Genomic DNA, 27,163 nt, shown 5'->3' with positions numbered 1-27,163 from the left:
CACAGTAAAAAGAGAATTACCTCTAGGCCTCCATTCCAGCTCGGCAGACCACAGCTGTCAGGTAGCACCACTATGTCTTTTTGGTTTTCAAGACAGAGTTTCTCTGTAGCTTTGGTGCCTGTCCCAGAACTAGCTCTTGTATACCAGGCTGGGCTCAAACTCAAACAGATCCGCCTGCCTCTGCCTCCCGAGTGCTGGGATTAAAGGCGTGCGCCACCACTGCTCAGTCCACTGTGTCTTCCAACGGACAGTCTGGAGCCCTAACCCCGTCTGCTAGGATCTTGGGGTGGTTGCTGGGAACTGAACTCAGAACCTCTAGAAGAGCAGCCAGTGCTCTTAACTGCTGAGTCATCTCTCCAGCTCTAAAAGGTTTATTTTTATGTGTATGGGTGTTTTGCCTGCATGTATGTAAGTGCAGCATGTGCGTTTCTGGTTCCTGGAGGTCAAAAGAGGGTAACAGATCTCTAGAAACTGGAGTTATGGATGTTTGTGAGCCACCATTGAGGTACTTGGAATTGAACCCAGATCTCCTGGAAGGGCAGCCAGTGTTCTTAACCGATGAACCATTTCCTCAGCCCCACTCATCTGACGGGGCTTCAAGGCACAGGCAAGGGGTATGGGAAGACAGCTCAGTTGGTAAAATGCTTCTGTGCAAGCCTGAGAACCTGCCTCATTTCCAGAACACAGATGAGACAGCTGGGCATGGTGGCACATCTCACAATCCCACCTCTTCAGGTTCCCGGGGCACTTTGGCAGACCAGTCACAACTCCAGGACAGGGAGAGATCCCACCTTGAAACCTAACATGGCTAGGTGTTTTGCACACATGTTTAATCCCAACACTTGGGAGTCAGAGGCAGGTGTAGCTCAGTCTTTTTAAGGTGACCCTGTTCTACATAGTGAGTTCCAGGGTAGCCACTAAAGATACATAGTTAAGACCCTGTCTCAAAAATAAAGACATGCAGCCAGGCGCTGGTGGCACAGGTCTTCAATCCCAGTATTTAGGAGGCAGGAGCAGGTGGATCACTGTGAGTTCAAAGCCAGCTTGGTCTTTAGAGCCAAGGCTACACAAAGAAACCCTGTCTTGAAAAACAAACAAAAAATATAAACAGGGGCTGGAGAAATGGCTCAGTGCTTAAGAGTACTGACTGCTCTTCCAGAGGACCCAGGTTCAATTCCCAGCACCCACATGGCAGCTCACAACTGTCTGAAGATCCAGTTGCAGGGGATCTGACACCTTCACATAAAATAAAGTTAAATAAACCATAAAAAATATTTTAAAAAAAATATATAAACAGGGGGCTGGAGAGATGGCTCAGAGGTTAAGAGCACTGACTGCTCTTCCAGAGGTCCTGAGTTCAATTCCCAGCAACCACATGGTGGCTCACAACCATCTGTAATGAGGTCTGGTGCCCTCTTCTGGCCTGCAGACGTACACACAGACAGAATATTGTATGCATAATAAATAAATATTTAAAAAAATATATAAACAACCAAACAACAACAAAAACCGACACACCACCCAAGCTTCACAGCTCCTGAAGAACCGCCCACGTTGTCCCAGTCTTCTTGAGAGCATGCACACACACACAGGCCAGCTTTTAATTGTTCATGGTCCCCGTCTCCTCCTACCTCCCACTCCCATGTTTACACAGCAAGACAAACCCAGATGGGGAGGCCAGCGCTTACAAAGTCGGGTTTATTGGTTTCTTGCTGCATCTCAGAGCATCAGGGTCCATCCCTCCCAGGAATGTGCCATTTAAGGAGATAAATACTTATTTTATTTCCCACACTGTAGCAGGGTGAGGTTTAATAAAAATAGCAATATAATAACAATAATAATGACTGTAATCAATAATAAAATGCCCCCATGTTCCCCTAATACACTTGGTTGAAGCTTCCAAAACAGGACCCTCCTTGCTGGGAGGGACCTAAGTGTGCCTGGAGATATTCAGTGGCCCCCGAAGGGTGTCCATCTCCCACCGAGAAGCCCTTATAAATACCCTCCCATCCCCTCCCTGCCTAGGAACCATTCTTCCCTGGACAGATTAGCTGGCAATACTCCTGCTCAGTCCTAAGCCCCTCCCCAGAGAAAAGTTTCTGGGTCTGGTTTTCCCCTTGCTCGCTTGCCCTCCTAGCACCTCCTGTCTCTCCACCATCCTCCTCTTCATCACCATTTTGTCCTCCTCCCTCCTTAGCTGAGTATGGCTCTCCTGATGGCATCCCTTCCTCTTCTGCTTCCTTTCCTCACCTGTCTCTCACCTCTTTCACCTGCACCATCCCTTCTTCTTTTCTATCCTTTCCCTCTTATCAGAGCTGTATTCCCAGCGCGACCCTGAGCAGAGACCTTGACATGCTCCATCCTGGTCTCAGCTGGGGCCAGGCTACGTAGACAAGACACCAAGGACCTGTCCCTCCCCACTCCTCATACTGACTCCTACCAGCTTCCCAGGGCTTGGCCCTTTGAAGCACAGCTTTGGCACAATCATTCCTGGGCATCAGAGCCATGGCACTCGAAGAAGCCAATGTAGGCCTGTGTGGGAAGCCCAGGAAAAGGGCAGGATGAGGGCAAGGAGTCAGACCCTATTCCTGGGGACCCAGGCACCTCTTACTCTTAGCCCTCTACCCAGGCTCTCCCAGAGTCTGAATTTCAACATGTCCCGGGACCAGCCGGAGTATGGCATCCCACAAGCTCTTGGCTTCCTCACTCCTTCTGTCTTGGGACTGGGGTGGGCACTGCCAGAGGGCATCAGGGGGTGCTCTCTGACTTGGGGTCTGGAGGGAGACTTCGGGGCCGCTCTGAGACCTGGAGGGAATAACAGAAAGTCAGACAGGAAGAAGAACAGGGGACTCTTTGCCAGTGCCTCCCAGAGGTCTCGAAGGACCCTACACTTGGTGTGGTGTTCATCCACTCCACTCCACACTCACTCAGAAACATGCTTTACTCCAGGCAGAACAGGAAACTACCCAGCCACCAGGGCTCCCACAGCTGAACGAGTAAGTAGAGCATGGAAGAAAAATCACAGCGCAAACTCTCCTATAATCCTACACTCAGAAGGGGGAGGCAGGAGAATCATGAGTTCAATGCTAGCCTGAGCTACATGAGACCCTTTTTAAAAGGGGAGAGAAGGCAGGCAGTCTGCTGGCCACAGCATAGGAGTCAAATGGGTAGAGGGGATGCTGGTGGCAGTGCCACCTGACCATGTGGCCAAGACAGTAAGGGTGACAGTGGTGGACAGCCTGGGCACTGAAGGCAGGAAAAGCATTAAAAGGAGTGGAACAGCAGCGATTAAAAACTGAATGCATGAAGAAATGCAGGTTGGGGTTAAGAGGCTTTGTATGACTGGAGCATGGGGGAACAGGGGCAGTTAGGAGGTGTGTGGGGGGGCAATGGGGCCTGGGGGGACAGGGGCAGTTAGGAGGTGTGGGTGGGGGGCCAGTGGGGCTTGGGGGGACAGGGGCAGTTAGGAGGTGTGGGTGGGGGGCCAGTGGGGCCTGGGGGGACAGGGGCAGTTGGGAGGTGTGGATGGGGGGGCCAGTGGGGCCTGGGGGGGACAGGGGCAGTTAGGAGGTGTGGGTGGGGGGCCAGTGGGGCCTGGGGGGACAGGGGCAGTTAGGAGGTGTGGATGGGGGGGGAATGGGGCCTAGGGGGATAGGGGCAGTTAGGAGGTATGGACGGGGGGGGCAGTGGGGCCTGGGGGTACAGGGGCAGTTAGGAGGTGTGGATGGGGGGGCAGTGGGGCCTGGGGGGACAGGGGCAGTTAGGAGGTGTGGATGGGGGAGCCAGTGGGGCCTCCCCAGGTCCTCTCAGCCTTTTCTGACCCCACACAAAACAGAGAGTTCCCATATGAGTTCTTCCCCATCTTTTGGCTGGGTCTCTGTTAAGAATGTAGCTCAGGATAGGCGTGGCAGTTAGGAGTGCCTTTAATTCCAGCAGAAACAGGAGGATCTTTTTTAATTCAAAGCCAGCCTGGTCTACATAGCCAGTTCTAAATAGAGAGGACAGCCAGAACTAAATAGAGAGACCCTGTCTCAAACCGGCCCCCCAAAACAATATAGTCCAATGTCAAAGTATTTGCTTAGCAGATATGTACAGAGCAGATATGTACAGAGCAGATATGTACAAGAGCAGGTATGTACAGAGCAGATATGTACAAGAGCAGGTATGTACAAGAACAGATATGTACAAGAACAGATATGTACAAGAACAGATATGTACAAGAGCAGATATGTACAAGATTCTATTTTGACCTCTAGCACTGACAAAAAATTAAAAAAAAAAAAAAAATATATATATATATTTATCCATCCCCAGGGCTTTAGAAATGGCTCAGTAGGTAGGAATGGTCGAGCAGATAAAAATGACTGCCGCGCAACCTGATGACCTAAGTTTGCACTCCAGAACCAAGGTAAAAAGCCAGATAGAGGCATACACCTGTAATCCCAGCCCGCCCACAATGAGATGGGAAACAGACAGGGTATCAGCTGGAAGCTTTGCACCAACCGGCCTGGAGTACACAGGGCAGAAACAGGCGGAAGACAGACCCAGCTCTTGGAAGCTGCCCTGACTCCATGTGTGGTGTTGCATGTATACATCCGCACTCTCACACACACGTTACACACACCATCTCAAGAGCTGCTGCTATGGGGCCCTCCTCCCATGCATCTGGCACTATGCAGACACCATCACCTCACACAGGGGCCACAGTGACATCTTCATTTTGCAGATGGGACAAGCTCAGAGGGATTGGCCCTGATTGGGAGCACACAGCTAGGGCTTGGAGAGCCAGAGTTGCAGATGGGTCCATGAGTCTCCAGGGGCTGAGGTAAGAATTCTGCAGGCCTTATGTGCTCAGGTGGGTCTCTGCTTTCCTGTCCCAATGCAGAGCTTGGCCAAAGTGTCAGAATTTTGAGTGGGGGTGGGAAAGTTCTACCCACTGGCTCACCTGTATCAGGGATGCTGTAGGACTCAGGGACCCCTGGGGGCAGGACACTGATTCGCTGGACAGAGATGTCCAAGGTTTCCTCTTCACTACTGGAAGGGGTAAGGGGATGGGAGGATAAAAAGCCTGGGTTAGATTTAAGGGCTCTGAAGGAGTGATAACCTGGAGAAGGCATGCAAGCACTGGACGCTGTAAGGATGCCCTTACTGGGGTCTGTCTCTCCAGCGAGGCCATCACCACCCATGGATGCTGGGCGTCGCAATGCCTCTGAGAAGCTGTGCGGCCGCTGCGGTCCAGAGCTGCGAGCACCTCTGCTCTTTTGTTCCTGGAAGAGAACAGTGTCAGGGGAGAGTGCTGAGGGGCTGGGACCAGGAAGCACAGGCCATGGGAACTCAGCTTCTGGCACAGATGCATTGAGGTCCGGGTATCAGAGGGATGAGTCACCTGCCTCAGCAGCCAAGCAATCAACAGAAGTCTGTGATTGGCTCAACCACTACGGGAAGGTTTGTGATTGGCTCTGGAGGACTCACCCTGGCTCTAGGCCTCCCGTCTGTAGGGCCCACGTGTACCAGGTGGTTGAAGTTGGTGGGTGGTGAGATGAACTTGGAGCGCACAAAAGGGTCCTTCAGCATCTCCCTGAAGGCAGAGGGGGTGTAAAGAGCAGGGCAGCAAGTCTCGCCCCGCCCCTATGGGCAGAAAGCTCCGCCCAGCAGCCACAGCACCCACACATGCGCACCTGCGCTGCTGCTGTCGCAGCTCGTCAGACACTCGGAAGAAGAAGCGACGCTTGCTCTTGGTGCGGAACAGCTGGCGCCGGCTGTTGTCAGTGAGGTCGGGAATGTCAAACTCGTCCTTCTCTGTGGAAAATCAGGGAGCTGGGGAGCGGTTCACAAGTCCCAGCCAAGTGGTGGTGCACGAGCTCACACTTGTGCACAGGTGAATGCACCCAGATGTAAACAAGCACACACTTCCTCACCTGCCAACGGGTTCCTGAGGTAGGTCAGGCGGACCTTCTCGGTACCATAGAGGAATAAGGAGCCTTCTGGATTCAGGGGTCTTACCTGAGGCAGAAAGCACAGAGGTCAGGCCACGGTACGCACCCCCATGCCACCCGTGTTGAGGGGACACCTTCACCTTCTTGAGCGGCACAGTCTGTACCCATTCCGCTCTCCTCACATCGAACACATCAACGGAGTTTTCACTGAACACTGTTAGGTAGGGCGCTGTGTAACCTGCAGGTGAGAAACAGCCTGTGTGTACTGTGCAGCCACAGGCAAGCCAGGCACCTCTCAGAGCCTGTCCCCTCTGTCCCACAGGGAGGCCGGCCTCACCCAGCCCTACAGATGAGATAATAGCCAGCACTCACTACATGCCCACACAGCTCAAGGCGCTTGGCATGTCTGTCCTTTAAGTCTCCAGCAGCTCCAAGCAGGAGCAGGTACTACAATCACCTGGATCTGGGACACTACAGATGAGGTCATTGAAATCTCAGAGCAGAGCAATGATCAAGGTCGTACAGCCTGTGAGGAAGGCAGGCCATGGCCAGTGGCAGTCTGGGGCACTCAAGCCCAGGCCTCACACAACAGCCTTTGCTCATAAAGGACAGTCTCCCTCTCTCGCCTCCACCCAGTGAGCGCCGAGTGACCACACCAGGCACGCTCTGCTCCAGTCATCTGTTCGTTCTTCTCAACAAGCACAGCCCCCAGGGCGTGCCTGCCCAGGCTGGCGCTGGGTGAAGGAGCCAACCCTAGCCTGTTCTACAGGCCGCAGTGCACAGAAGCAGTCACGAAGGAAGACAAGACCCAGAACAGAGGTCTGAACCCAGCCGAGAGGTGGCATGAGAAGAGAAGCCAGGGAGCAGTAATGGGAGAGGGGAGGAAAGCAAAGGCATCCTGACGATGGCAGCAATCACGTCACTCATGGAATGGCAGAACTGCTCCAGGCCCGGGCTGTTGAAGTTGGCCAGGTAGAAAATGAAGCCAGAAAGAATAAAGGCAAAAGCTAAAAAGAGGGAGGTCCCTAGGCAAGCCGCTCAGGACAGAAGGGGTGGCAGGACCTCCAGTGCCTGGCCCCACCCTGCTGGGTTCTCTACCGGCCTTACCCCAGCCAGTAGGTGCTGCTGGCCACAGGAGCTCGTGACTTCGTGACTTGCGACCAGCACCATCCACGTAGACACCAGCGGTGGCAAAGAGCAGCAGGAGTTCGCTGAGGCTGAGCTCCACAGCACCCAGCGCCTCACCCAGGCCCCCGCGGGATGCGGGCAGCTCCTCGGGCACCAGGCCAGTCCCCAGCGCTAAAGGTGCAGCCTCATTGAGCAGTGGGTAAAGAGCGAAGGTGCCAGCGGCACCCACACAGAGCCGATCACCCAGCAACCCCAGGCTCTGCACTGGGGCTGGCACTTGTAACTCTCGAATTCGGCGCTGCCAGGGCCCCGGGCCTGGGCCGAGCTGGTAACAGAGCACTTGGCGTTTGACTGCCACACAGAGCACTGGGGTCCGGGCCTGCAGGATGCGCCCAGCTGCCAAAGCCTGGCAACCTCGGGATTCAGGGATTTTGGCACCTGCCACCTCCGCGTTCTCCAGTTCAGCCAGGGCAAAGAGGCGCACACTGGGCCCACGGCCACAGAGCACGACCAGCAGGCCAGCAGCAGAGCTCACGGTCAACCGCTGCACCTTGCGGCAGTCCCCCACCTGGAAGATGTCTGTGAAGTTGGTGGAAGAGAGGAGCATGGGGGTGAGAAGCAGCAGGTGCCCATGGCCAGGCCCACACCCACCCTAGTTCTGCCAGTCCTACCATTGCTATGAAGATGAATCACAAACAGCCCCTCCTCAGTGCCCAGGGCAAGTCGTTCTTTGTCTGAAGAGAGGTCAGAGGTCAGAGTTTGTCCAGTGACACCTTGAGGCAATAGAGCTGGGGACCCCGCACACCGTCCACCCACCCCCACCCTTGTGCCCTTCTTGCTCACAGTTCACACTGGCTGTAATGAGGAAGGGCCTTGGTAACAGGTCAGGGTGAGGCCCTCTACCATGACTGTGGGATCTGGGTAAACCTTACTCTCCCCTTTATAAAGTCAGGACAGCACCTTTCTTACAGAGCTGCTGTGAGGAGAAATGACAGAGGGGAGGGCAAGTGCCAGCAAGCACCCAGCTCTACCAACACCCCCATCTCTGGTTACTGACTGGCCCAGGGAACCCACAGTCTCTGCTACAGCTCCTGATGGGAGAACCTGCAAGCTGGAGCTGGCTCAGGGCCTCAGTAGCAGGAGGAAGCCAGGGACCTCTACTTCCTGCCTCTTTCCCAATCATCAGTTATGGAGGGAGGACCCTTATTGAGGCCCACGCTCCAAACTCAGTGAACCCTATAACAAGCACCCACCCTCTTCCTTGTTCACCCAGCTGCCAGGAAGAAAGTCGAGACAAGGAGCTTCATTTGTGTTTCTGTGGAGCTGGTGTCTTACTTCACGAGCCAGCCCTACAACTCCCTAGGTCACTGGCCCAAGTCGGCATGAATTGGGGGCAATCTTCCTACTTGGTTGCTGGTTTGGTTTTATTGAAACAAGGCCTTACATAGTTCAGGCTACACTCAACCCACTAGATGAGGCTGGCTCTGAACTTCTCATCCTCCTGCTACCGCTTCACTCCCAAGTGCTGCATTTACAGGGGTGTGAGGCACTACTACTGACCTGGGCTGTTTTGTGTATGTGTACATGTGTGTAGACATATGTATGTATGCATGTATGTGCATATACAAATATACATATATAATTTGTAAAGAATTACTTTATTTCGTGTGTGTGTGTGTTTGGCCTGCATGCATGTCTGTGCATCATTTGTGGGCCTGGTGCCAGTGGAGAGCAGAAGGTGGTGCTGGATGCTCTGGAACTGGAGTTATGAACGGCTGTGAACTCCCAAATGGGTGCTGGGAATTGAACCCAGGTCCTCTGGAGGAGCAGCCAGTGCTTTTAACCACTGGGATAGCTCTCCAACCCAGCTTTTTTCTTCTTGTTATTTGTTTATTTTTTTTAAGCTACTTATTAGCTAAGGATGACCCTGAGCTCCTGATCCTTCCACTTTGATCTTACATGTGCTGGGATTATATACACACACCAAGCCATGCCTGGTGTTTTTTTTGTTTTTGTTTGTTTGTTTGTTTTTTTTTGGTTTTTCGAGACAGGGTTTCTCTGTGGTTTTGGAGCCTGTCCTGGAACTAGCTCTTGTAGACCAGGCTGGTCTCGAACTCACAGAGATCCACCTGCCTCTGCCTCCCGAGTGCTGGGATTAAAGGCGTGCGCCATGATCGCCCGGCCCATGCCTGGTGTTTTTGATTTTTTAAGATCTCCATATGTAGCTCAGCTCAAGCTGACTTTGAACTCTGGAGCCTTCTGCCTCAGCCTCCCAGGTCGTCTCTGTTTCTCCCTAAAACTTCTGTTCCTTCCACTTATTTGAGATTCTCTTAGAAAAAGGAGAACCAGCTGGGCATGGTGGTCCTCACCTTTAATCTTAACTCCAGCACCTGGAGGCAAAGGCAAGCAAATCTCTGTGAGTTCAAGGCCAGCTAGGGCTGTGTCGGGAGACCCTGTCTCAACAAAACAATATCAACAAAAGAGAGAACCAGAACCTACAGAAATGAAGTGGCGAGAAGCCAGGCTGTGTAGCCCATGACCCATGGCTCATCACACAAAAACACGGAGGGCTGAACAGCTCTGCATCTGGGACAGGCCTAGGCTTGTGCCTCCCTACTAGCCTGAACTTTTCCGAAGTGACAGTCCTTCATTGCAAGACTTACCAATGACAGCAGCGCAGAGCGTATGAGGCAGCAGTGGCAATCCGTTGTCATAGGCCTCCTTGAGGGTGTACACTGGCCGGGGCCTTGGGCGTGCATCCAGTAGCAACCGCTGCAGCTCACCCAGCACCTGAAGCCAGCGCTCCCTCTCGCCCTCATTCTCTGCCAGCAGCAGCACAGTACACGTGGTTGGTGGCACTGTCAGCTGGGAGGCTGTCACCTGCAGAGAGGGAGTCAGGCTGGAGGGCTATGACCAAGACCCATCCATCTATCCTTCCCTCCTTCCCCTACTGATGTTTGTTAGCTGGTTGTAGTGCTCGGCAGGGAGTAAGCCAGACAGAGTACCAGACAAGCGCACTGATAATTTCAGAACCCAGTGACAGGCACATTAACGGGAAAGATAAGCACTGTGGGGATGCAGAGCAGAATCCTAAAGCAGGCTAAGAGATGAAGGATAACTGCCCAGGGTGTTAGAGAACCTGGCTCCAGGGGACTGGGCATGGAAGGTGCTGGCAACTCTGTGCAGAGGAAGGAGACCAAGGAGGAGTTATACATGAATGCAAGGCACTCTGGGAACTGGAAAGAACAGGTATGACTAGGGCAGGTCGGGACTCAGGGGTGAGGACTGAGTCTGCAGGCTCAGATGTGCGGTAGCTCAAAGGATTGCTTGAGAGTCTCCTGAAGGTACCAGACAGCCATTCAAGGGCCTTAAACCAAGCCGGACGTAGCCTGATTGCTGTGTGGCAAGCTCATGGTGGCATGTGGAGGTGAGGTGGCTGGCAGAGGGACAGTGTTGAGATGCAGCAGTGACCAAGACAGGGCCAGCACGGGAAAGAGGTGGAGGTTGGGCCTATCCTGTCCTGAACACTCACCCTAAAGATGCGTGGCAGGTCCTTGGATTGGGCATGAATGACATCTGAGGCCAAGACAGGGGTAGCTGAGAACTGGGGATCCCTGGGAGGAACAAAGAATACAGGTAAGATTGTACTGTCCCTGAATGAGTCCCTCACCACCTGTGACGTGTCCTGTGTTCCTGCCTGGCACCGACCTCAGATCTAAGGCCTGCAGGAGGACCCCACTGGCCAGGCTTCCCCGAGGGTCAGGAACATCAAACAGCAGCAGGCGGGAGTCACTGAGAGCAGCGTACACGCGCTGCCAGCCCCGGCGAACACCTGACGGTCGCGGCACCTAGTGGGGAGACAGGCATGGAGGGCTGCACAGGTCCTTGGCTCCCATGCCCATCCTCCTCAGCCCTCAGCCACAGCTCACCGAAAGGAAGCCCTCATAGGCAGTGCCTGTGCCTGTTTCGGGGTGCACTCCCAGGGCTGTGCGGAGGAGTTCAGGGGGCACAGGGCAGGGTGGGGCCTGTGGAGCACAGGCTGAATGACAGAAGTAGCCACAGGCTGTGGGGAAATGGAGAGTTGTGGCAGGATAAAGCAGGTCAGGCAGCCCAGAACAAGGCCCTGAGCCTTCTAGACAGTTCCCTCAGGGACAATGACACCTGAATTGTCACCCATTGCCATCAAGTGAGAAAGGAGTAGGGGACAGGTGACTCAGAGGTGTGGGTGCTGCTGGGTCGAGGAACAGTCTGGGTGTGTCACTGGGGGCTGTGGTATAAAAGAGATCCTGAAGGAGAAGGGTTCTTACAGTCACAGCTGAGGCCCTGGCGGCCCAGGCCCAGCATCAGCGAGGTACAGCGGAGACACTTGGTAGGGGATGGGAAACTCCGGGGACGCAGCATGTGTGAGCCGGGCTGTGAAGGGGTACATGCTGTCACCATTCCTGCCAGGGCCTCTGAGCACCTATGCTCCATCCCAAAAGGTAGTTAGCCAAGAGGCTGAGCCAGGTGGCCATGCCAACTCTGAGCCCTATGCACCTTGTCAGAAAACCAGCACCATCACCCTAGACATGGCCTGCAGGGGCAGTGGAAGGGTGAGGGTATCCCAGAGGGATTTTGGGGAAGGGCTGAATGCCCCACCCTCTCCTGCTCCCTGGCCACTGACCTTAGCAGGGGGACCTTCTGCAGGGGTCGTGGTGGCAGCAGGCACTCTGGGGAACACAGTCTGAAGGAAGTGAGTTGGGTAAGTGAGCGACTGAGAAGGGAATGGGCCAGAGCCCACCCCACCGGGATCTCCTGCCTGTTCTCACCCCCATGCGCAGACTGCGGCGGCCCTCTGGCCTCAGCTCTGCTTCTGCTCCAGACCTTGGGGCCTCCCCTAAATTGCCGGGGTCCTTGGCAGAATCCTTCTGAGGATGAGCGAGGATGGAAGGATGTCAGGGCCACCATGCTCCTCACCAGGACTCCTCACTCATGTGCCCCTCTACATGGTTCTTACCTCCGTGTTCCAGAAGGACAGGAGAGGGATGAGAGAGGTGGAGGACTTGGCATCTGTAGACAAGAGTACAAATAACTGAGGTTGTTGTCCTAAGCTTAGGAACCAGGGGTGGGGGTGGACCTCAGTTTCCATCTCAGGGAGATACATAAATGTCCACAGGTGGGGCTTGGGGGAGTCTGGCACACACAGTGCTCATTACGTACTGAGTGACAGATACTGGTGTCGACAGCGATGTGTGGGAAGGACAGATTTCCCTCATATGGGCACCACTGTCATGAATGTCCCTGGCATTCATGAGACTGGTGGGGACTGGCTCCAGAGTAGGCAGGCAATGGGCACTCACCCCCTGTCCCACGAGCTCGAAGTTCTTCCCGTAGCTCAGCCACCTCTTGCTGCAGGGCCTGGCTTTGCTTCTCAGCCTCCTGTAGGCGGCTGGGAGAGGAGGGCAATGCTCACCATAGGCCCCTGCATGGAGCCCGCTCCTCTAGGATCTGCCCATGACCTCACCGTTCCGCCTGCAGCTGGGCTTCCTGCACCTGTGTCAGCCGCTCCTGCAGACCCTGCTTGGCCCGGATCTCAGCTTCCAGTGCTGACTGAAGCTCCAGCCGGGCTGAGGCCTCCATCTTCTGCAGCCTCCGTGCCTTCCACTGGTGGTCCTGACAGTAGCCAAGGACATCTCCATATGATGTTCTCTGGGACTAGCAGCTCGAGACTCCCTCCCTTCCACTAGAGCATACGGCTGTCCAGGCCACTTGGCCAGACCCAAAGACCCCACCCACTCTTCCCGTCCTCAACCGTCAGCATAAACCTTGAACTTGGGGGCTGACAAGGTGGCTCAGCAGGCAAAAGGGTGCTTCCAAGACTGACAACTTAAGTTCAATCCCTGGGGCCGACACGGTAGGAAGAGAGAACCAACCGCACAATCTGTCTTATGCTACGGCTCTTGTGCATCGGGCTCACCAGAGGCCGGGTAGGGAGTGTTTGGGTGCCCACATTTCGCAAGGACTCCAGCTCCTCAGCCATCTTAGTAGCCAGGGCCTGTAGGTAGCCTCTTGAGACTTTCTCATCATTCACCCTGAATGGGAACGGACTGTATGTCACGGTCTGGGTCCGCAGCCATGCCCAGTCCCACCCAGCCCCACAGCACCCACCAGCTAAGGATGTCAGCGATCTGGGCCTCCCAATTGCTCTCAGTCTCCCGCCGTTCACCCTCCAACCGCTGTTTGCTCTGCAGCTCCAGCTCCAGCTCTTCTGCCAGCTGAGGCCGCAGAGGGAAGTGGGCTCAGTCCCCAGGGGCCCTTGCCGGCCCGGCTGTAGACCAACTGCCCAGCCCCTGCCAGTCTCCCCACACATCACCCACCAGTCTAAGCCACATTTCCCTACATGCTTCCCATGAGCCACAATGTGCCCAGCAGCTGGGACCCTGGAGCTCTTCCCTGATCCTCTGGCACCCAGCCTGCCCCTGGCCTGTCCACCCTGCTCACCCGTGCCTGCTCCCGGCTCAGCCGCTGGTTTTCTTCCTGCAGTTGGCACAAAGCCTCCTCTTTCCCAACACTGATCCTGGGGAGAAGGCCAAAGAGATGGAGTTGACGCCCAGCCCAGTGCTGCCCTGTCCTCTCCTGGCTGCTCCTGCCATGTGCTCACCCCTGGCTGCAGGCATGCTCCAGCTGCGCCCTGAGAGCAGCCACCTCCTTCCTGAGTTGGGCCTCTTGAGACTGACGCTCAGCTGATCCCATGCCATTGGTCTCAGGGGCTGCATGGATGGTCTTGACAATGTGGAGAGGGGACAAGGTAGGGGTTTAAGAAGCCATGGCCCACCCCTGGGACTCCAAGAAGAGTCAGGCTAAGAGAGAGTCTCTCTTGCCAAGGGGGAGAAACCTCCATACCTTGGCCTGGGAAGAATCCTTGTCATGGCTTTGTTTATGTTGTCCCTGGAGCCTTGTCACCTCCTGAGTCAGGGTGGCCACCTGGCCTTCCAGCTGTAATGGAGTAACAGCAAGGTAATGCTAACCCTGTCCCTTTAATTCCCTCTGTGTCATTTTGACAAAGACTTACAGTCTCACTCAACAATGGACACAAGTGCCCCAGGTACCCATCTCACCACTAGGCCCTGCTCAGCATACATCAGCCACACAGGGGTGCAAAGGGACTTGGGGTTCCCAATATTTTAAACCCAAATCCTTACTCTCCCTTCCCACTATGGTTACTAACCTCTCTCCGGACCACCCAGGCTTCCTCCAGCTGAGAGTTCAGGGCCTGGATCTGGCTGGTTGTGGCTGCCTCTTTCTCCTGGGCCTCCCACAGCCTCTGTAGGAATTCTTCCTGCCGGTCCTGGGCCTGGCACAGTTCTGCAGCCTGCACCTGCAATGCCGCCTGGACTTCAGTCAGCTCCTGAGGACCAGGGCAAGAAGGACAAGGTCAAGCCAGGGCACTAGAGGCGTGAAGCCCTGAGTCATACCCCCACCTCCTCTGGTGCTCACCTGCTGGAGGCGGTCCTTCTCCCTCTGTAGTTGGGTAGCAGTGCCTGAGCTCCCAGCAGGGAGGCCATCAGTCTGTGAGAAGGAGGCCTTGCTGTCCCTCAGTGTCTCTGTGAGGAACAGTCATTGAGATTTGCACACAGGGCCACCCCCACCTCAGTCAGGCATTCCATTCACAGGATCTCACAGAAGTTTCCCCACAGCCAGCGGGAAGGTCTACTTCCCCCATCACACAGCATACACAGAACAGGAGGCAGCGCTGGGACCCAGAAAGGCCCAGGCTGTTATAAGAACAGGAAAGATACCTGCCAGTCTCTCCTGGTGAATCTGTACTTCCTTCTGCAGCTGCACCAGCTCCTGGGGCTGTAAGGAGCCATTCAGCGCCTCTGGCAGGAGAAGGGCCGCAGGGTGAGTAGCCAGGCCTGCAGCAGGCTACCCCTCACCTTGGCCTGACAGTCTCAGCCTTGCCCAGATGCCTCTCTACCTTGACACTTCTGGCTGAGCTCCACCTTCTCCTGCTCCACATGATGGAGCTTCCACTCTGGGGCAGCCACTAGCTCAGCACGCTTTTCCTCACTGGGGCTGAGAGGAAACAGGGATGGTTAGCAGAAGACCAGCCTCACGGACCAATCACCTATCCATCCAAGAAACAACACCTCACTCCAGACCCAAGCCTGGGCTCTGTGCTGGGGAGAGAAGCACTAGATCACACCCCGCCTTTGGGAGACCTGAACAAGGTAGGTGACCTTGGGTAAGGGACAACACCTGAGCCTGTTTTCTCACCACAGGGAAATGGAAAACCACAAGGCCGGAGCCAGGCAGTAGTGACACCTTTAATCCCAGCAGTCAGGAGGCAGAGGCAGGCATAACTCTGAGTTTGAGGTCATCCTGGTCTACAGAGTGAGTTCCAGAACAGCCCGGACTACACAGAAAAATCCTGTCTCAAAAAAAGGGGCTCTTCAGGGGCCAGCGAGCTGTCTCAGCTGATAAGGGTGCCTGTTGCCAAGCCTGACCACCTGATCCATCCTTGGGAACCGCAAGGTGGAGGGAGAGGCCTGACTTCTGAAAGTCTGCCCTCTACAGCTGCATTGCAGTGCATCATGTCCACACGCGTGCATCATGTCCACACGCCTGCATCATGTCCACACACGTGCATCATGTCCACACAGTGCAACATGTCCACACGCCTGCATCATGTCCACACGCGTGCATCATGTCCACACACGTGCATCATGTCCACACACGTGCATCATGTCCACACACATGCATCATGTCCACACACATGCATCATGTCCACACGCGTGCATCATGTCCACACACATGCATCATGTCCACACACATGCATCATGTCCACACATGTGCATCATGTCCACACGCGTGCATCATGTCCACACGCGTGCATCATGTCCACACACGTGCATCATGTCCACACACATGCATCATGTCCACACACGTGCATCATGTCCACACGCGTGCATCATGTCCACACACATGCATCATGTCCACACGCGTGCATCATGTCCACACACGTGCATCATGTCCACACGCGTGCATCATGTCCACACACATGCATCATGTCCACACACATGCATCATGTCCACACGCGTGCATCATGTCCACACACATGCATCATGTCCACACACGTGCATCATGTCCACACACGTGCATCATGTCCACACACGTGCATCATGTCCACACACATGCATCATGTCCACACACATGCATCATGTCCACACGCGTGCATCATGTCCACACGCGTGCATCATGTCCACACACATGCATCATGTCCACACGCGTGCATCATGTCCACACACGTGCATCATGTCCACACACGTGCATCATGTCCACACACATGCATCATGTCCACACACATGCATCATGTCCACACGCGTGCATCATGTCCACACACATGCATCATGTCCACACACGTGCATCATGTCCACACACGTGCATCATGTCCACACAGTGCAACATGTCCACACGCGTGCATCATGTCCACACGCGTGCATCATGTCCACACACGTGCATCATGTCCACACACGTGCATCATGTCCACACACGTGCATCATGTCCACACGCGTGCATCATGTCCACACGCGTGCATCATGTCCACACGCGTGCATCATGTCCACACACGTGCATCATGTCCACACGCGTGCATCATGTCCACACACATGCATCATGTCCACACGCGTGCATCATGTCCACGCGCGTGCATCATGTCCACAGGCGTGCATCATGTCCACACAGTGCAACATGTCCACACGCGTGCATCATGTCCACACGCGTGCATCATGTCCACACGCGTGCATCATGTCCACACAGTGCAACATGTCCACACGCGTGCATCATGTCCACACGCGTGCATCATGTCCACACGCGTGCATCATGTCCACACGCGTGCATCATGTCCACACAGTGCAACATGTCCACACGCGTGCATCATGTCCACACGCGTGCATCATGTCCACACGCGTGCATCATGTCCACACGCGTGCATCATGTCCACAGGCATACACGAATATCAATCAAACAAACAAATATTAACAAGGGCTCTCAAAAGCAGCTACTAGTGAGCTGAGTCCTTGGTCCACACCCAGTACCCAGCGGCCTGGGGAACTCTGCTGAGGGCATTCCTTCTACCTGTGCCCCTCTTGGCTCTCAGGCCAACCTAAGATATGAGAGTGGGTACTGCTCCCACCCATTTTACAGAGGCCGATGAGGCTGGACAGTAGGGCCCTTCCTAGCCTCGGCAGGGAATCTAGTCCATTTTAACAGTCTGTCCCAGGGGCATAGCCCTGACTTTGATTGACCCCGAGACTAAGCAGTGCCAGTTGCGAGCTGAAGCCAGTTTGTCCCTTCCCTCAGGGCTCTGATAAGCTACAGGCGCTCCCAGCCTCCCAGCAGGTGTGAGGACCAGACTCACCTGCCTAAGGTATAGGTGAAGCCTACAAAGGGCAGGTGGTGGCCTGAGAAGGCCCCATGGGAGGGTGGTGGCAGCGTCTCCTACAGGAGAGGGAAGGAGAGTCAGAGTCACAGACAAGTGAGAACCAGAAGAGCCTCCCGAACTGGGCATTTACTCGGGTGTGTACCTGGGGATTAACACGGCCTGCTCCCCCTCCCCGGCCCCCCAAAAAGGGGCCACAATCCCCATCAGGTTTTGCAAAACAAGGTCTCCTAGAGGCTGCAAGGAGTTTTCTTCCAAACAGCTAGGGCAAAGAGCTTTCAGTTGCTACCATCCACCACGCAGATGAGCCAGCTAAAGTGAGCTACAACTTTCAAGAGCCCCAGGGGTTCAAAGGCCTCACCCCAGCCCTTCCACTGTTGCAGGGAACATATGGAATAGGTTCTCATAGGTCAGGTCAAGCCAAAGCTCTGATGGAGACATGGCACTCACTGGATGGTTGAGGGTATCATCATCGACATCAAAGTTAGAGGTGTCCACAGGCCCACGAAGCTCGGGGATGTAGGGAGCTGTGCTGGTGGCAAGCCTCTCCCAATCCACACCTTCAAAGAAAGGGTGGTTCCGGAAGTCATCCAGTCCACCACGTCCAAGCCGCTCCTCCTGGCGGCACAGCAGCTGTCGGATCAGGTCCTGGGCACTGGCAGGCACATCAGGTACGTCAGAGGGGAACTGGAGGTGGTCCTGCGGGTCACAGAAGAGGGCAGGTCAGGCTGGAAGTCCACCTTGGTCTAACGTTACCTACAATCATACAGTGTGGAGGTACCAGGGCCAGGCAGTCTAACCTCGTGGTTCATGATCTTGCCGTAGGTCTCTACCAGAGATTCAGCATAAAACGGTGTTTCCCCAAAGAGCAGCTCATAGGCACAGACTCCCAGTGACCACCAGTCACACTGTGGGCCATAGTGGCCCTTGCCCTCCTCCATGGCCTGTAGGATCTCAGGAGAGATGTAGTCTGGGGTCCCCACTGCAATTGATGAGTCTACCTGTGGTGAGGGTATTGGTGCCATGAGGCCACGGGACTGGGCCAGGCGCCCCACTCTCCATGTACCCCCTATTGGAACCCAATGCCCCTGCACTTGGCCCGCTGTCCTCAGCTCCTTACCATGCCGTTGTTGTTGAGACGCAGGCAGGAGCCAAAGTCTGCCAAGCGTATGTGGCCATTCATGTCAAGCAGGACGTTGTCAGGCTTGACATCCCTGGGAGGTGGGAGGGTGAAGGGCTTAATGTGTGTGCATATGTTTAGACGTGTGCTCAGGTGCACACCTGCCTATATGCATGCTCACACCTGTGTGTGCACGTGTGCATGTGGGAGTTCCTGAAGGCAGGTGCCAAGGAAGAAAAGGGCAGCCAGACTGAAGGAAAAGGTCCATGGTGCTGATTCTAGGGGCTGTAAAGTGCACTGTAGGGAATGCTGGAGTCAGATGTCCCCACTCCTCTGCCACCATGAACTGGGAGGGACTTGCTCAACTGTAAGATAGGGATGCTGGCAAGCCCTACCGACAGCTTTTGGGAGGAAGACTGGGAGGTGACAGAGGTTGGGGTCCCACCTGTGGACATAGCCCAGCTGGTGCAGTGAGTGGATAGCCAGCACCATCTCAGCCAGATAGAACTGGGCCAGCTCAGGTGGGAGGCGGTCCTCAAAGCGGCTCAGCAGTGTGAGGAGGTCCCCGCCAGCGTAGTAGTCCATCACCAGGTACTGGAAGGCAGTGGGTAGAGCCAAGAGTCAGACTCAGAATGGGGACACCTGTCGACCTCACGGTGTGTCTTAGGGGTTCTGGGAAGACAAGGCTGAGCAATGTCTCTAGCTCTGGCTGTCCTGAAATTCACTGTGTAAACCAGGCTGGCCTTGAACTCACAGAGATTGGCCTGCCTCTTCCTTCCAAGTGCTGGGATTAAAGTACTTCTCAAGGCGGCCAGTGGCCATTTTGCTAAGGAAGGAGGCTCTAGGCACGGAACGGTGAGACAGGCAGGTCTCCACTTCTCAGGGATCCTCACCAGGTACTCCTCATCTTGGAAGGCATAGTGCAGAGCGGTCACCCAGCGGCTGTCCCCCTTCACCAGAACATCTCGCTCCTCCCGGAAACAGGCCGTCTGAAGCAGGTTTGGAAAGCAGCGGTAGAATGGGATCAGCTCCCGGGAACTCACCCTTCTCCAGCCCAGGGAATGGTCTCAAAAGCCCAGAGGCTCTGATCAAAGGAACAGCTCTGCTCAACCCAGGCTGGGCTGGCTCTGAATGAATCCAAGCCCTGGCTTTCTGGTGGTGGGCCTCAGTGTTTCCATAAAAAGATGAGAACTCATCCCACTTCATCTTAAGTAAAGTTTACTGTGACGGGTAGGAGACAGGTGACTATTTATAGTGGCATCCTGTGCCCCGTCCCTTCTTCTGGCAGCACAAACACCTTCCCCTACCCATTTGCAGGGTGCACCTGACCCCAAACTGACCTCAGCCCTCTTCAGCATCTCCCACTTATGCAGCATCTTCATGGCGAAAATCTGGCCACTATCCCTCTGTCTAACCACAGCCACCTGAGGTACCAAGCACGGACAGGATTAGACCACTCCAAGTGCAAGGCCCCTCGTCCCCACCCACCCCAAGACATTCACTTACCTCCCCAAAGGCCCCTCTGCCAATCACCTTCAAGATCTCAAAGTCATCTCTCTGTAGGCGCAGCTCTTTCACTCTTTTTACAAAGGGGCTGGCTGAGGGGACAGAGTGGACTCAGAGCCTCCTCCTTGGGATCTCCCATGAGACTAGGACAGGAATTACTTTCCCAGAGACAGCCCGGCCAAGAGGCAGACCAGAGCCAGGTTTCTTTGGTCATGATCAACAAGCATGGCAAGGGTCCTGCCTCAGAGGATTGCCTCCCTCCAGGCTCTAGGTGACCCCTATCTGAGGCACAGAGGGACTTTGTGGTCCTCCCTAGCCAAGGTCTTGATCCTGGCTGGCCCTAGAGACAATGAGAATACTGCTCCTGTCCCTAGTTCACAGCCTTTGGTCCCTCAAGGCCGGCACAGAGCCTATCTGGGAAACTGGATAGGTGGCATTCTTTGTCCCCAGAAAGGCTTCTCTGCCATTCAGGAGCTGTGGGCCTGGGTCTGGGGGACTCTGTAGGCTCAGAGCAATCTGGTTGGATGGAGGAAAGGGCTGGGGCAGCCTCTGAGGGCAGGGAGGACAGTCTTTGCAGTGCTCCAGAAAGACAGGCTTTGTGTTCCCCAAGTGGGGCCCCTGGGTCAGGAACAGAGGCCAGTGTGCTCAGGTACTCACAAGACGTGAAAACAGGGCCAAAACCTTCACCTGGTGCCCAGTGCCAGCACCTGAGGGCGTGAGCACACAGGATTCCTTCCAGGCTTGACAACTCTGCCACTTGGAGCCCTGCCTCCCTCTCTGGATGGGGCTTTTGCCCAGCCAGGAACCTCCTACTGCATCACAGTCCCCCCTCCCCCGACACTCCACAAGGGCCATGTCCAGCCACTCCCAGGCTCTCCCCAGAACTGGAGTGGCCTTAGGCCAGGGGGGAGGGTGCTGAGTCTTGGGAACTGAGAAAGACAGGGGTGTTCAGGGAGGACTGGTGGTCAGCTATGGTCCAGTGTTTGCCTCAGTTTCCCCCTGCCAGGAGGTAAACTCCCTGGCAGCTGGGCGGGCCTGTGGGTGGGACAGAGAGCTGCTCCACAGGTTTATCAGGCAGAACCCCACAGCGGAGGCGGTTTGGAAACCTCACTACAGAAATTGTCTCTTCCCAGGTTTCCGCACAGAACTGGAGGAGCAGCTACCAGCCTTTTAGGGCTGTCAGAGGTGACCACCAGCCACACAGGCCAAACCTGGTGCCCAGAACCAAGCCTATCCAACCCTCTGGACAAGATGCCTGGTACCTTTTGTCATGCCAGAGGGGGTGGGGGCTCTGGGCAGGAGCAGGGACAAGTTGGGGCAGGAGAGGCATGAGTCACGCCTGGCCTTGGAGTTACCTCGGGAGATGTCAACAGACGTCCCCTATGTTGGGGTCCCAGGGAGAGGTGCCAGAGGCAGGCAGGGAGAAACACACATACACACACACACACAGAGGGGTACGGGTGTCATGGTGGGGTGATGCCAACTCAAACACATACATAACACACAAAAGTCACAGAGAAACAGGGGAAGAGTGCAGAAATGGCAAGTCTGGATGGTAGACCCCTAACCATACCAGGTCCAGCTTTGTGCCTGCCCACAGCTCAGGAGTGCTAGGAACGCTAATCACCTACTAGGCAAACACCCCACCCTCCAGGTTTAATTCCTATGCCTTCCCCCTCAAAGCCTGACCAGGTGTGACCAGGGAACCCCTGTAATGGCACCAGTATCCACACTGGGTTTAGGGTCACCCTAGTCATCCGTTCCCAAGGATTCAGATGAGTCAAATAGAAAAGGGTGCAGATCCACTTCCAATGAGGAAGGCCCCGAATCCCACAAAGGTTGGACTGAGGGTCGTCAGTCCGGGACTGGGGGGAGGAGCCTTGTCTGTAAGGTGAAGTATGATGATTTGTGAGTGTGTGGCAGAGCCAGACAGGTGAGAGGGGTCCCAGAGCAAAGTGCCAATCTCTCGAAGAACGAAGGAGATTGAGAAAGTCTGTGTTTATGTGACACAAAACGGGCGTCCACCTGAATGTGTGTTCTGGGTGGGGCATGAAGTGTGACGTGTGACCAAGGAATCCTGTAGGCGACCGTTGTGGAGGATATGTATTGGCAACATATGTCTGGGGTCTGCAGCTGGGAATGAGTGTGTGTGTGTGTAGTGTACATTGTGTACCTGTCCCTGTGTCTGGGAGTTTGATGTAAGGTGCAGGTGAGTGAGCAGGCTATGGAGTCCGACGGCACGCGTTACAGACAGTGCAAGGAGTTAGTGTGTCTTCAGGAGGAAGTTTCTGGAGGGGGCCATCCCTGGGGAAGAGTCTGGAGAGGTGGAGCTCCAGCTGGCAACCCCCAGCCTCCCTTCCCAGGTGCTCCCCAGACCACTCACCCCAGCTCAGAAACTGCGCCACGTTGCGCTCCCGCCGCAGGGAGGCGCTGCTGAGCTCGTGGTGCAGCCCCAGCAGCAGATCCAGGAGGCCGTCGAGACCCGGGCTGCCACCGGCCTCACCCCGTACCAGCTGCTCCAGCGCACGCAACCGCTGCTCCATAGCTGCGGCTGGAGCCCCGCAACCCGGGCTAGAGCCAAGCCGCCTGCATGCCCCGGCGGTCCGTCCGTCCGGCGGTCCGTCCGTGGTACCGCGGCTCGCTCTGCGCGGCTTCCCCCCACCCTCCCGCCCTCCCCGCTGTCACCTTCCTCCGTCACCACCCGCTTTCCCTCACCTGGCCGCCCGCCCCGCCCTCCAAGCCCGCCCCCGACGGACGGGCAGGTGCGCACCGGCCAATGGGAGCCGTGACTGAAGGTGAAGGTGGGAAGGCGGAGGCGCGCGGGGGCGGGGCCGACCCTCAGCCAGGAAGTGGGAGGGCGGGTCACGAAAAGTAACTCCTGGGCGGAGTTGGAGGGGGTCCGTTGGGGTCGCAAAAGTCCCATCTGATCCCAGTGCCGCCCCAGTCCCAGCCCCATCTACACCCTCATGGGGTCCTAAACTAGACGGGGCATTCCCAGGGCACCGCAACATCCCTCGCGCCCCGGCCAGCGGCCAGTTTCTTAGCCGGGCCAGAGGGGCTAGGGACGGCTGTGGCCCTGGAGCCGGATGGGAGTTGTAGTCCGCTCTCGCCCGGGTTTGCAAGCCGCGCTAAGGCAACACACCCACCTCCCCGCCAGAACTTTCTGATCTTAAATCGTTAAAGCAGAGACGTGTAGTTGAGGTAGGGATGGGCACACTCATTTAGCCTTGGAAGAAAGAAGGCTGAGAGTGAGGGTCTCTGAAACTAGACCCTCGTGTGGACCTAGGTGGTAGGGCTTTTTAAGGCTTTGGCGGGAACAAGGCCAGCGGCCTGACCTGGAATGTGGAGGGCGCGAGAAGACGGAGATGGGCTGAAGGAAGCAAACAGGGAGGAGGTGCTGGCTGTGTCTAGCGAGGGTTCTGATTTCTGGCCAGCTGTGTCCAGCTGTGCTGGTCTCGACCCTACGAGACCGTGGTTCTCTCCAGAATTAGATACCAAACAAAAGGGTGCATGACAGGATCGGGTTCCCAGGGTTGAGGGAGGAAGCCTTCTGAATGTTTGAGGGGCAAATTTAATGGGACACCCCACTCTTATCAAACAGGGGTTGCAGGTCTCTCATTTGATCTCTACAGGGCCCCTTCTCCGTGGGGTCCATAGTTCGAAATGGGGAAAACACGGGCATGTATTTCTTTCCCCAATCAGTCAGGCTGGGAAGGAGACTCAGGGTTCAAACTCAAATCTGGGCAGCCTCGGCACTGCTGCCAAGGGAGGGGGAAGGGCAGGCAAGAGTTTGGATTTATGTTGTTTGTGTTTGTTTTTTATAGGGTCCCAGCTAACCCAAGCCGGTCTGGAACACACTGCGTCGCCAAGAGCTTCTGAGATTGCTGGGTCTCACCTGAGGGATTCTGGGCCTTCCTTTGTGCCGGGCAGCAGTGGAACCCACAGAAGGTATGAAGCCACAAGGCGGCGCCAGAGACCAGGAGAGGCGCGGATGTCTGGTGTAAGCGAGTTCTTATTGGAGAAGTAGGAGGCTGGGACCCGTGCTGGAATGCTGATTCCCTAGCTACAGGGGTCAGTCAAGGCCTCAGGTCTTGGCACACTCTCTGAAGCACTTCCACAAGGCCTTTAACCTCTCTGAAAGCTGAATTATAAGAAAAGCCCATCCCTGAACAGCCTTAAACGCCACACCAGAGAGAAGGGGAAACTGAGTCCAAAACTTAGTGTTGCACTGGTACAAAACTGGGACTCCTATTTGTATTGGATACTTCGACTGGACATGGTGGCTCAGTGCTCCAAAGACAGAGGCAGGCAGATCTCCGAGTTCGAGACCAGCCTGGTCTACATAGGGAGTTCTAGGATAGCCAGGGCTATATAGAAAGACCAGGTGGTAGAAGTGCACATCTTTAATCCCAGCACTCACGAGGCAGAGGCGAGTGGATATTTGTGAGTTCGGGGCCAGCCTGGTCTACAGAGTAAGTAGCAAGTTCCAGGACAGCCTGTGTATGTGATGTTACATACACAGAGAAACCCTGTCTCAAAAAACAACAACAAAACAAAAAATAGAAGAGCCTGTCTCAATAATAATAATAAATAAATAAATAACTGAGCACTCCAGACCTCTCAGGCACTCAGTTCTTTTGGGGTCTGTATTGATATCTTGTTTGATTGTTTTAAAACTCAGTTGCATGTTTCCTGGGTTGGCCTTCAATTCTCCACACTATAAAGCAAAGATTGACTTTGAACTCATTCTTCTGCCTCCACCTCCTCCTATGCACCTGTTTCATAAAGTTTCAGGGAAACAAATCCATCCTAGGGAAGCCCTCAGCCCCCCTGCATTGTTTTTGGTTTTTTGTTTTTTTTTTTGGTTTTTCGAGACAGGGTTTCTCTGTGGCTTTGGAACCTGTCCTGGAACTAGCTCTTGTAGACCAGGCTGGTCTCGAACTCACAGAGATCCGCCTGCCTCTGCCTCCCGAGTGCTGGGATTAAAGGCGTGCGCCACCATCACCCGGCTCTGTATTAAGTTTTGTCTCATCATTTTGGCAAGCTGCTGCTTTCTTGTCTAAGTGGTCCCTACTGCGCATGTCATTGTATCCTCACTGTCAGAAAGCCCTTCAAGGCTCCCTCTCTGCCGGACCCTGCTCTGGCTTCAACAGATGCTCAGACTTGTAGCCCCAACACTCACAAAAGCGCCTAGACCTGGCACCTTTATCCTACTGGTTCTGTTCTCGGATCTCCAGTGAACGAGGCTCCCTGGACCAGAGGCCTGGCTTTGCTCATGGGCAGAGCACTACCCTTGACTCATGGTCCAGCCCAGGAGGATCTGTCAGCCTCAGCCCTAGCAAGTCTGAGCAGTCACGCCATTGTCATTCTGTCTTACTCTGTGGTCACTGCCTCCCAGGAGGCTCAACCAGGTCTGCAGGAGGGACCTGCTATCCTGCAGCTCTCCCTTGCTTCCCAAGCTTCCTTGGTGTGGAGGTGTTGGCACCAGCTCTTGGGAGAGGCCCTGGCAGTAGATAACACCTTAGTCTCTTAAGGAGCTTCTTGGTATTTTAAAGTGGTCACAGATCTCTTATCTCCACCAGACACAGGCATATTATTATCCACCCCCTTCACAGATCAACACAGGGAGGCCAGGAGGCAGTGACAGAGTCCACACCCTGAGTGCCCGGCTTTCCCATTGCCAGCAGCAGCAGAGTACCGTGGGCTCTGGGGCATAAAGAACAATGCAAGCCCTTACCTACCTAGATGGATTTGGTAAATGCTCCTGTAAAAGACCTTGGATGAAGAAAAGGAAGTTATAGCTAGGCAGTGGGGGTGCACGCCTTTAATCCCAGCACTCAGCACTCGGGAGGCAGAGTGGATCTCTGTGAGTTTGAAGCCAGTCTGGTCTACAGGAAGTTGTAAGTTGTCAACATAGAGCTCCAGGCCCAGAGAAACTTCCTTGGAGAGACCCAGAAGGGGAAGGTACTCGGAGCAGGAAGCCTAGGTGTTTCTGCCACCCTCTGAGTCTAGAAAGAACCAGATTCGGAAGAGTGCCTGTGATTTTTGTGGCCACATTTCGGGCTTCTTGAACTTAGGCGTGCAGTTCCCCCTTCTAAAACCCAGACTCACCCTGTGGGAGTGACTGCGTCTCCCAGCCGTGGTTCCAGAAGTTCCCAAAAACTCGGCTTCTGCATTCCAAGAATGGCTGCCTACCCCTCTCTACCCCAGGGCTGGGAACAAGAGGCTGGAGGTCGCATAGATCTGCTTGCTGTGGCTCAGGTATAGCACCTTGGGTGTGGCCTTACCCTCTCTCTGAGCACTTTTTATGTATAAGTGAAGAGGCATCTGCTTGGATACAAAGGAAAATGGGGTGGACTGGGGCTCCTGTTGACCTAACATTTCCGTCTAGGAATAGCTATGGTGCAAGGAAGTCAATATCCCCATCCTCTGCTGTTGAGGGATTGTTTGAAGGCTTCTGTTGGGCCAATGGAGACCCCTCAGATTTTAACCCGCCAGCTCCTACACCGCTTTCCTGCCTGTTACACTGTGGTTATTTCCTGTGTAATGTCCAGTGTTCCAAATGGGTGGACAGATGGTGGTTTCATCATCCAGGGTTTTCTTCCCAAATCCTTCCCTGTGCTGCTCCAGCTCACCACAGGGGCTCCCACGCTCTGCTCAGCAGCAGCCCATGTGGTTTTGCAATTACCAGTCTCTCTGGGTGCACAGGAAGCCAGGCCTGAGCCCCCTTACCTTGCACCCCTGCAGCTCAAGGGCGCCACCCTGTCTAAGCTGCTTCAGGGAAGGGTGGGTCTCCCTGTTTTATTCTGAGTGTTGGGTGGGGTACCATGCTCCCCACATTCCCCACCCTCCTGAATAGCCCTACCCAAGATGCTCAGGGAAGGAAGCTGAGCACAGGTCTCTTTGGAGTCCAAACAGGCTTCCTAGGCACAAGCCAGGCTCAACTCCAGCAAGGAGCAGAGCTGGAATTTAGACAGGCAGCTGTTTGATCAAGACTGCTGTTCCAACGCGGATCGCTGTCGCTGACAACTGATTCATTTACTGCAGTGCTGG

At 55.0% G+C, this 27,163-nt stretch overlaps 1 protein-coding gene across 2 annotated transcripts; it reads right to left on the bottom strand.

Annotated features, from left to right (window-relative positions):
- Nucleotides 1-1,669: 1,669 nt before the first annotated feature.
- On the bottom strand, nucleotides 1,670-22,772 carry Cdc42bpg (CDC42 binding protein kinase gamma). Of its 2 annotated transcripts, none has more exons than XM_075973244.1 (37): nucleotides 22,494-22,772; nucleotides 20,111-20,202; nucleotides 19,945-20,028; nucleotides 19,498-19,593; nucleotides 19,050-19,198; nucleotides 18,605-18,698; nucleotides 18,285-18,485; nucleotides 17,935-18,183; nucleotides 17,464-17,543; nucleotides 15,022-15,119; nucleotides 14,843-14,923; nucleotides 14,541-14,647; nucleotides 14,272-14,451; nucleotides 13,947-14,039; nucleotides 13,705-13,826; nucleotides 13,545-13,620; nucleotides 13,212-13,318; nucleotides 13,021-13,135; nucleotides 12,568-12,716; nucleotides 12,404-12,492; nucleotides 12,061-12,113; nucleotides 11,873-11,971; nucleotides 11,728-11,787; nucleotides 11,372-11,477; nucleotides 10,994-11,127; nucleotides 10,773-10,912; nucleotides 10,597-10,678; nucleotides 9,728-9,944; nucleotides 7,736-7,798; nucleotides 7,044-7,643; nucleotides 6,077-6,174; nucleotides 5,919-6,003; nucleotides 5,679-5,799; nucleotides 5,473-5,578; nucleotides 5,150-5,267; nucleotides 4,946-5,034; nucleotides 1,670-2,805 (listed from the first exon to the last, which is right to left on the bottom strand). In XM_075973244.1, the coding sequence occupies exons 1-37, from the start codon at nucleotides 22,651-22,653 to the stop codon at nucleotides 2,749-2,751; spliced, it is 4,650 nt and encodes a 1,549-aa protein (XP_075829359.1). In that variant the 5' UTR covers nucleotides 22,654-22,772; the 3' UTR covers nucleotides 1,670-2,748. The 2 variants fall into 2 exon arrangements, with proteins under 2 accessions (XP_075829359.1, XP_075829360.1); XM_075973245.1 differs by having other exon boundaries at nucleotides 11,873-11,968.
- Between the last annotated feature and the right edge of the window lie 4,391 nt (nucleotides 22,773-27,163).

This window comes from Microtus pennsylvanicus, chromosome 5 (assembly GCF_037038515.1).
Source record: "Microtus pennsylvanicus isolate mMicPen1 chromosome 5, mMicPen1.hap1, whole genome shotgun sequence".
Taxonomy (NCBI): Eukaryota; Metazoa; Chordata; class Mammalia; order Rodentia; family Cricetidae; genus Microtus; species Microtus pennsylvanicus.
Note: the sequence above shows the minus strand (reverse complement) of the source record. Positions and strands in the feature narration are given on the sequence as shown.

Coding starts and splice junctions, on each gene's coding strand:
- Cdc42bpg (XM_075973244.1), bottom strand. CDS start 22,653: ATGGAGCAGCGGTTGCGTGCGCTGGAGCAGCTGGTACGGGGTGAGGCC. Junction 19,594..19,944: donor AGATGCTGAAGAGGGCTGAG/GTCAGTTTGGGG, acceptor AACCTGCTTCAG/ACGGCCTGTTTCCGGGAGGA. Junction 15,120..17,463: donor TTCACCTATACCTTAGGCAG/GTGAGTCTGGTC, acceptor GTTTCCTCTCAG/CCCCAGTGAGGAAAAGCGTG.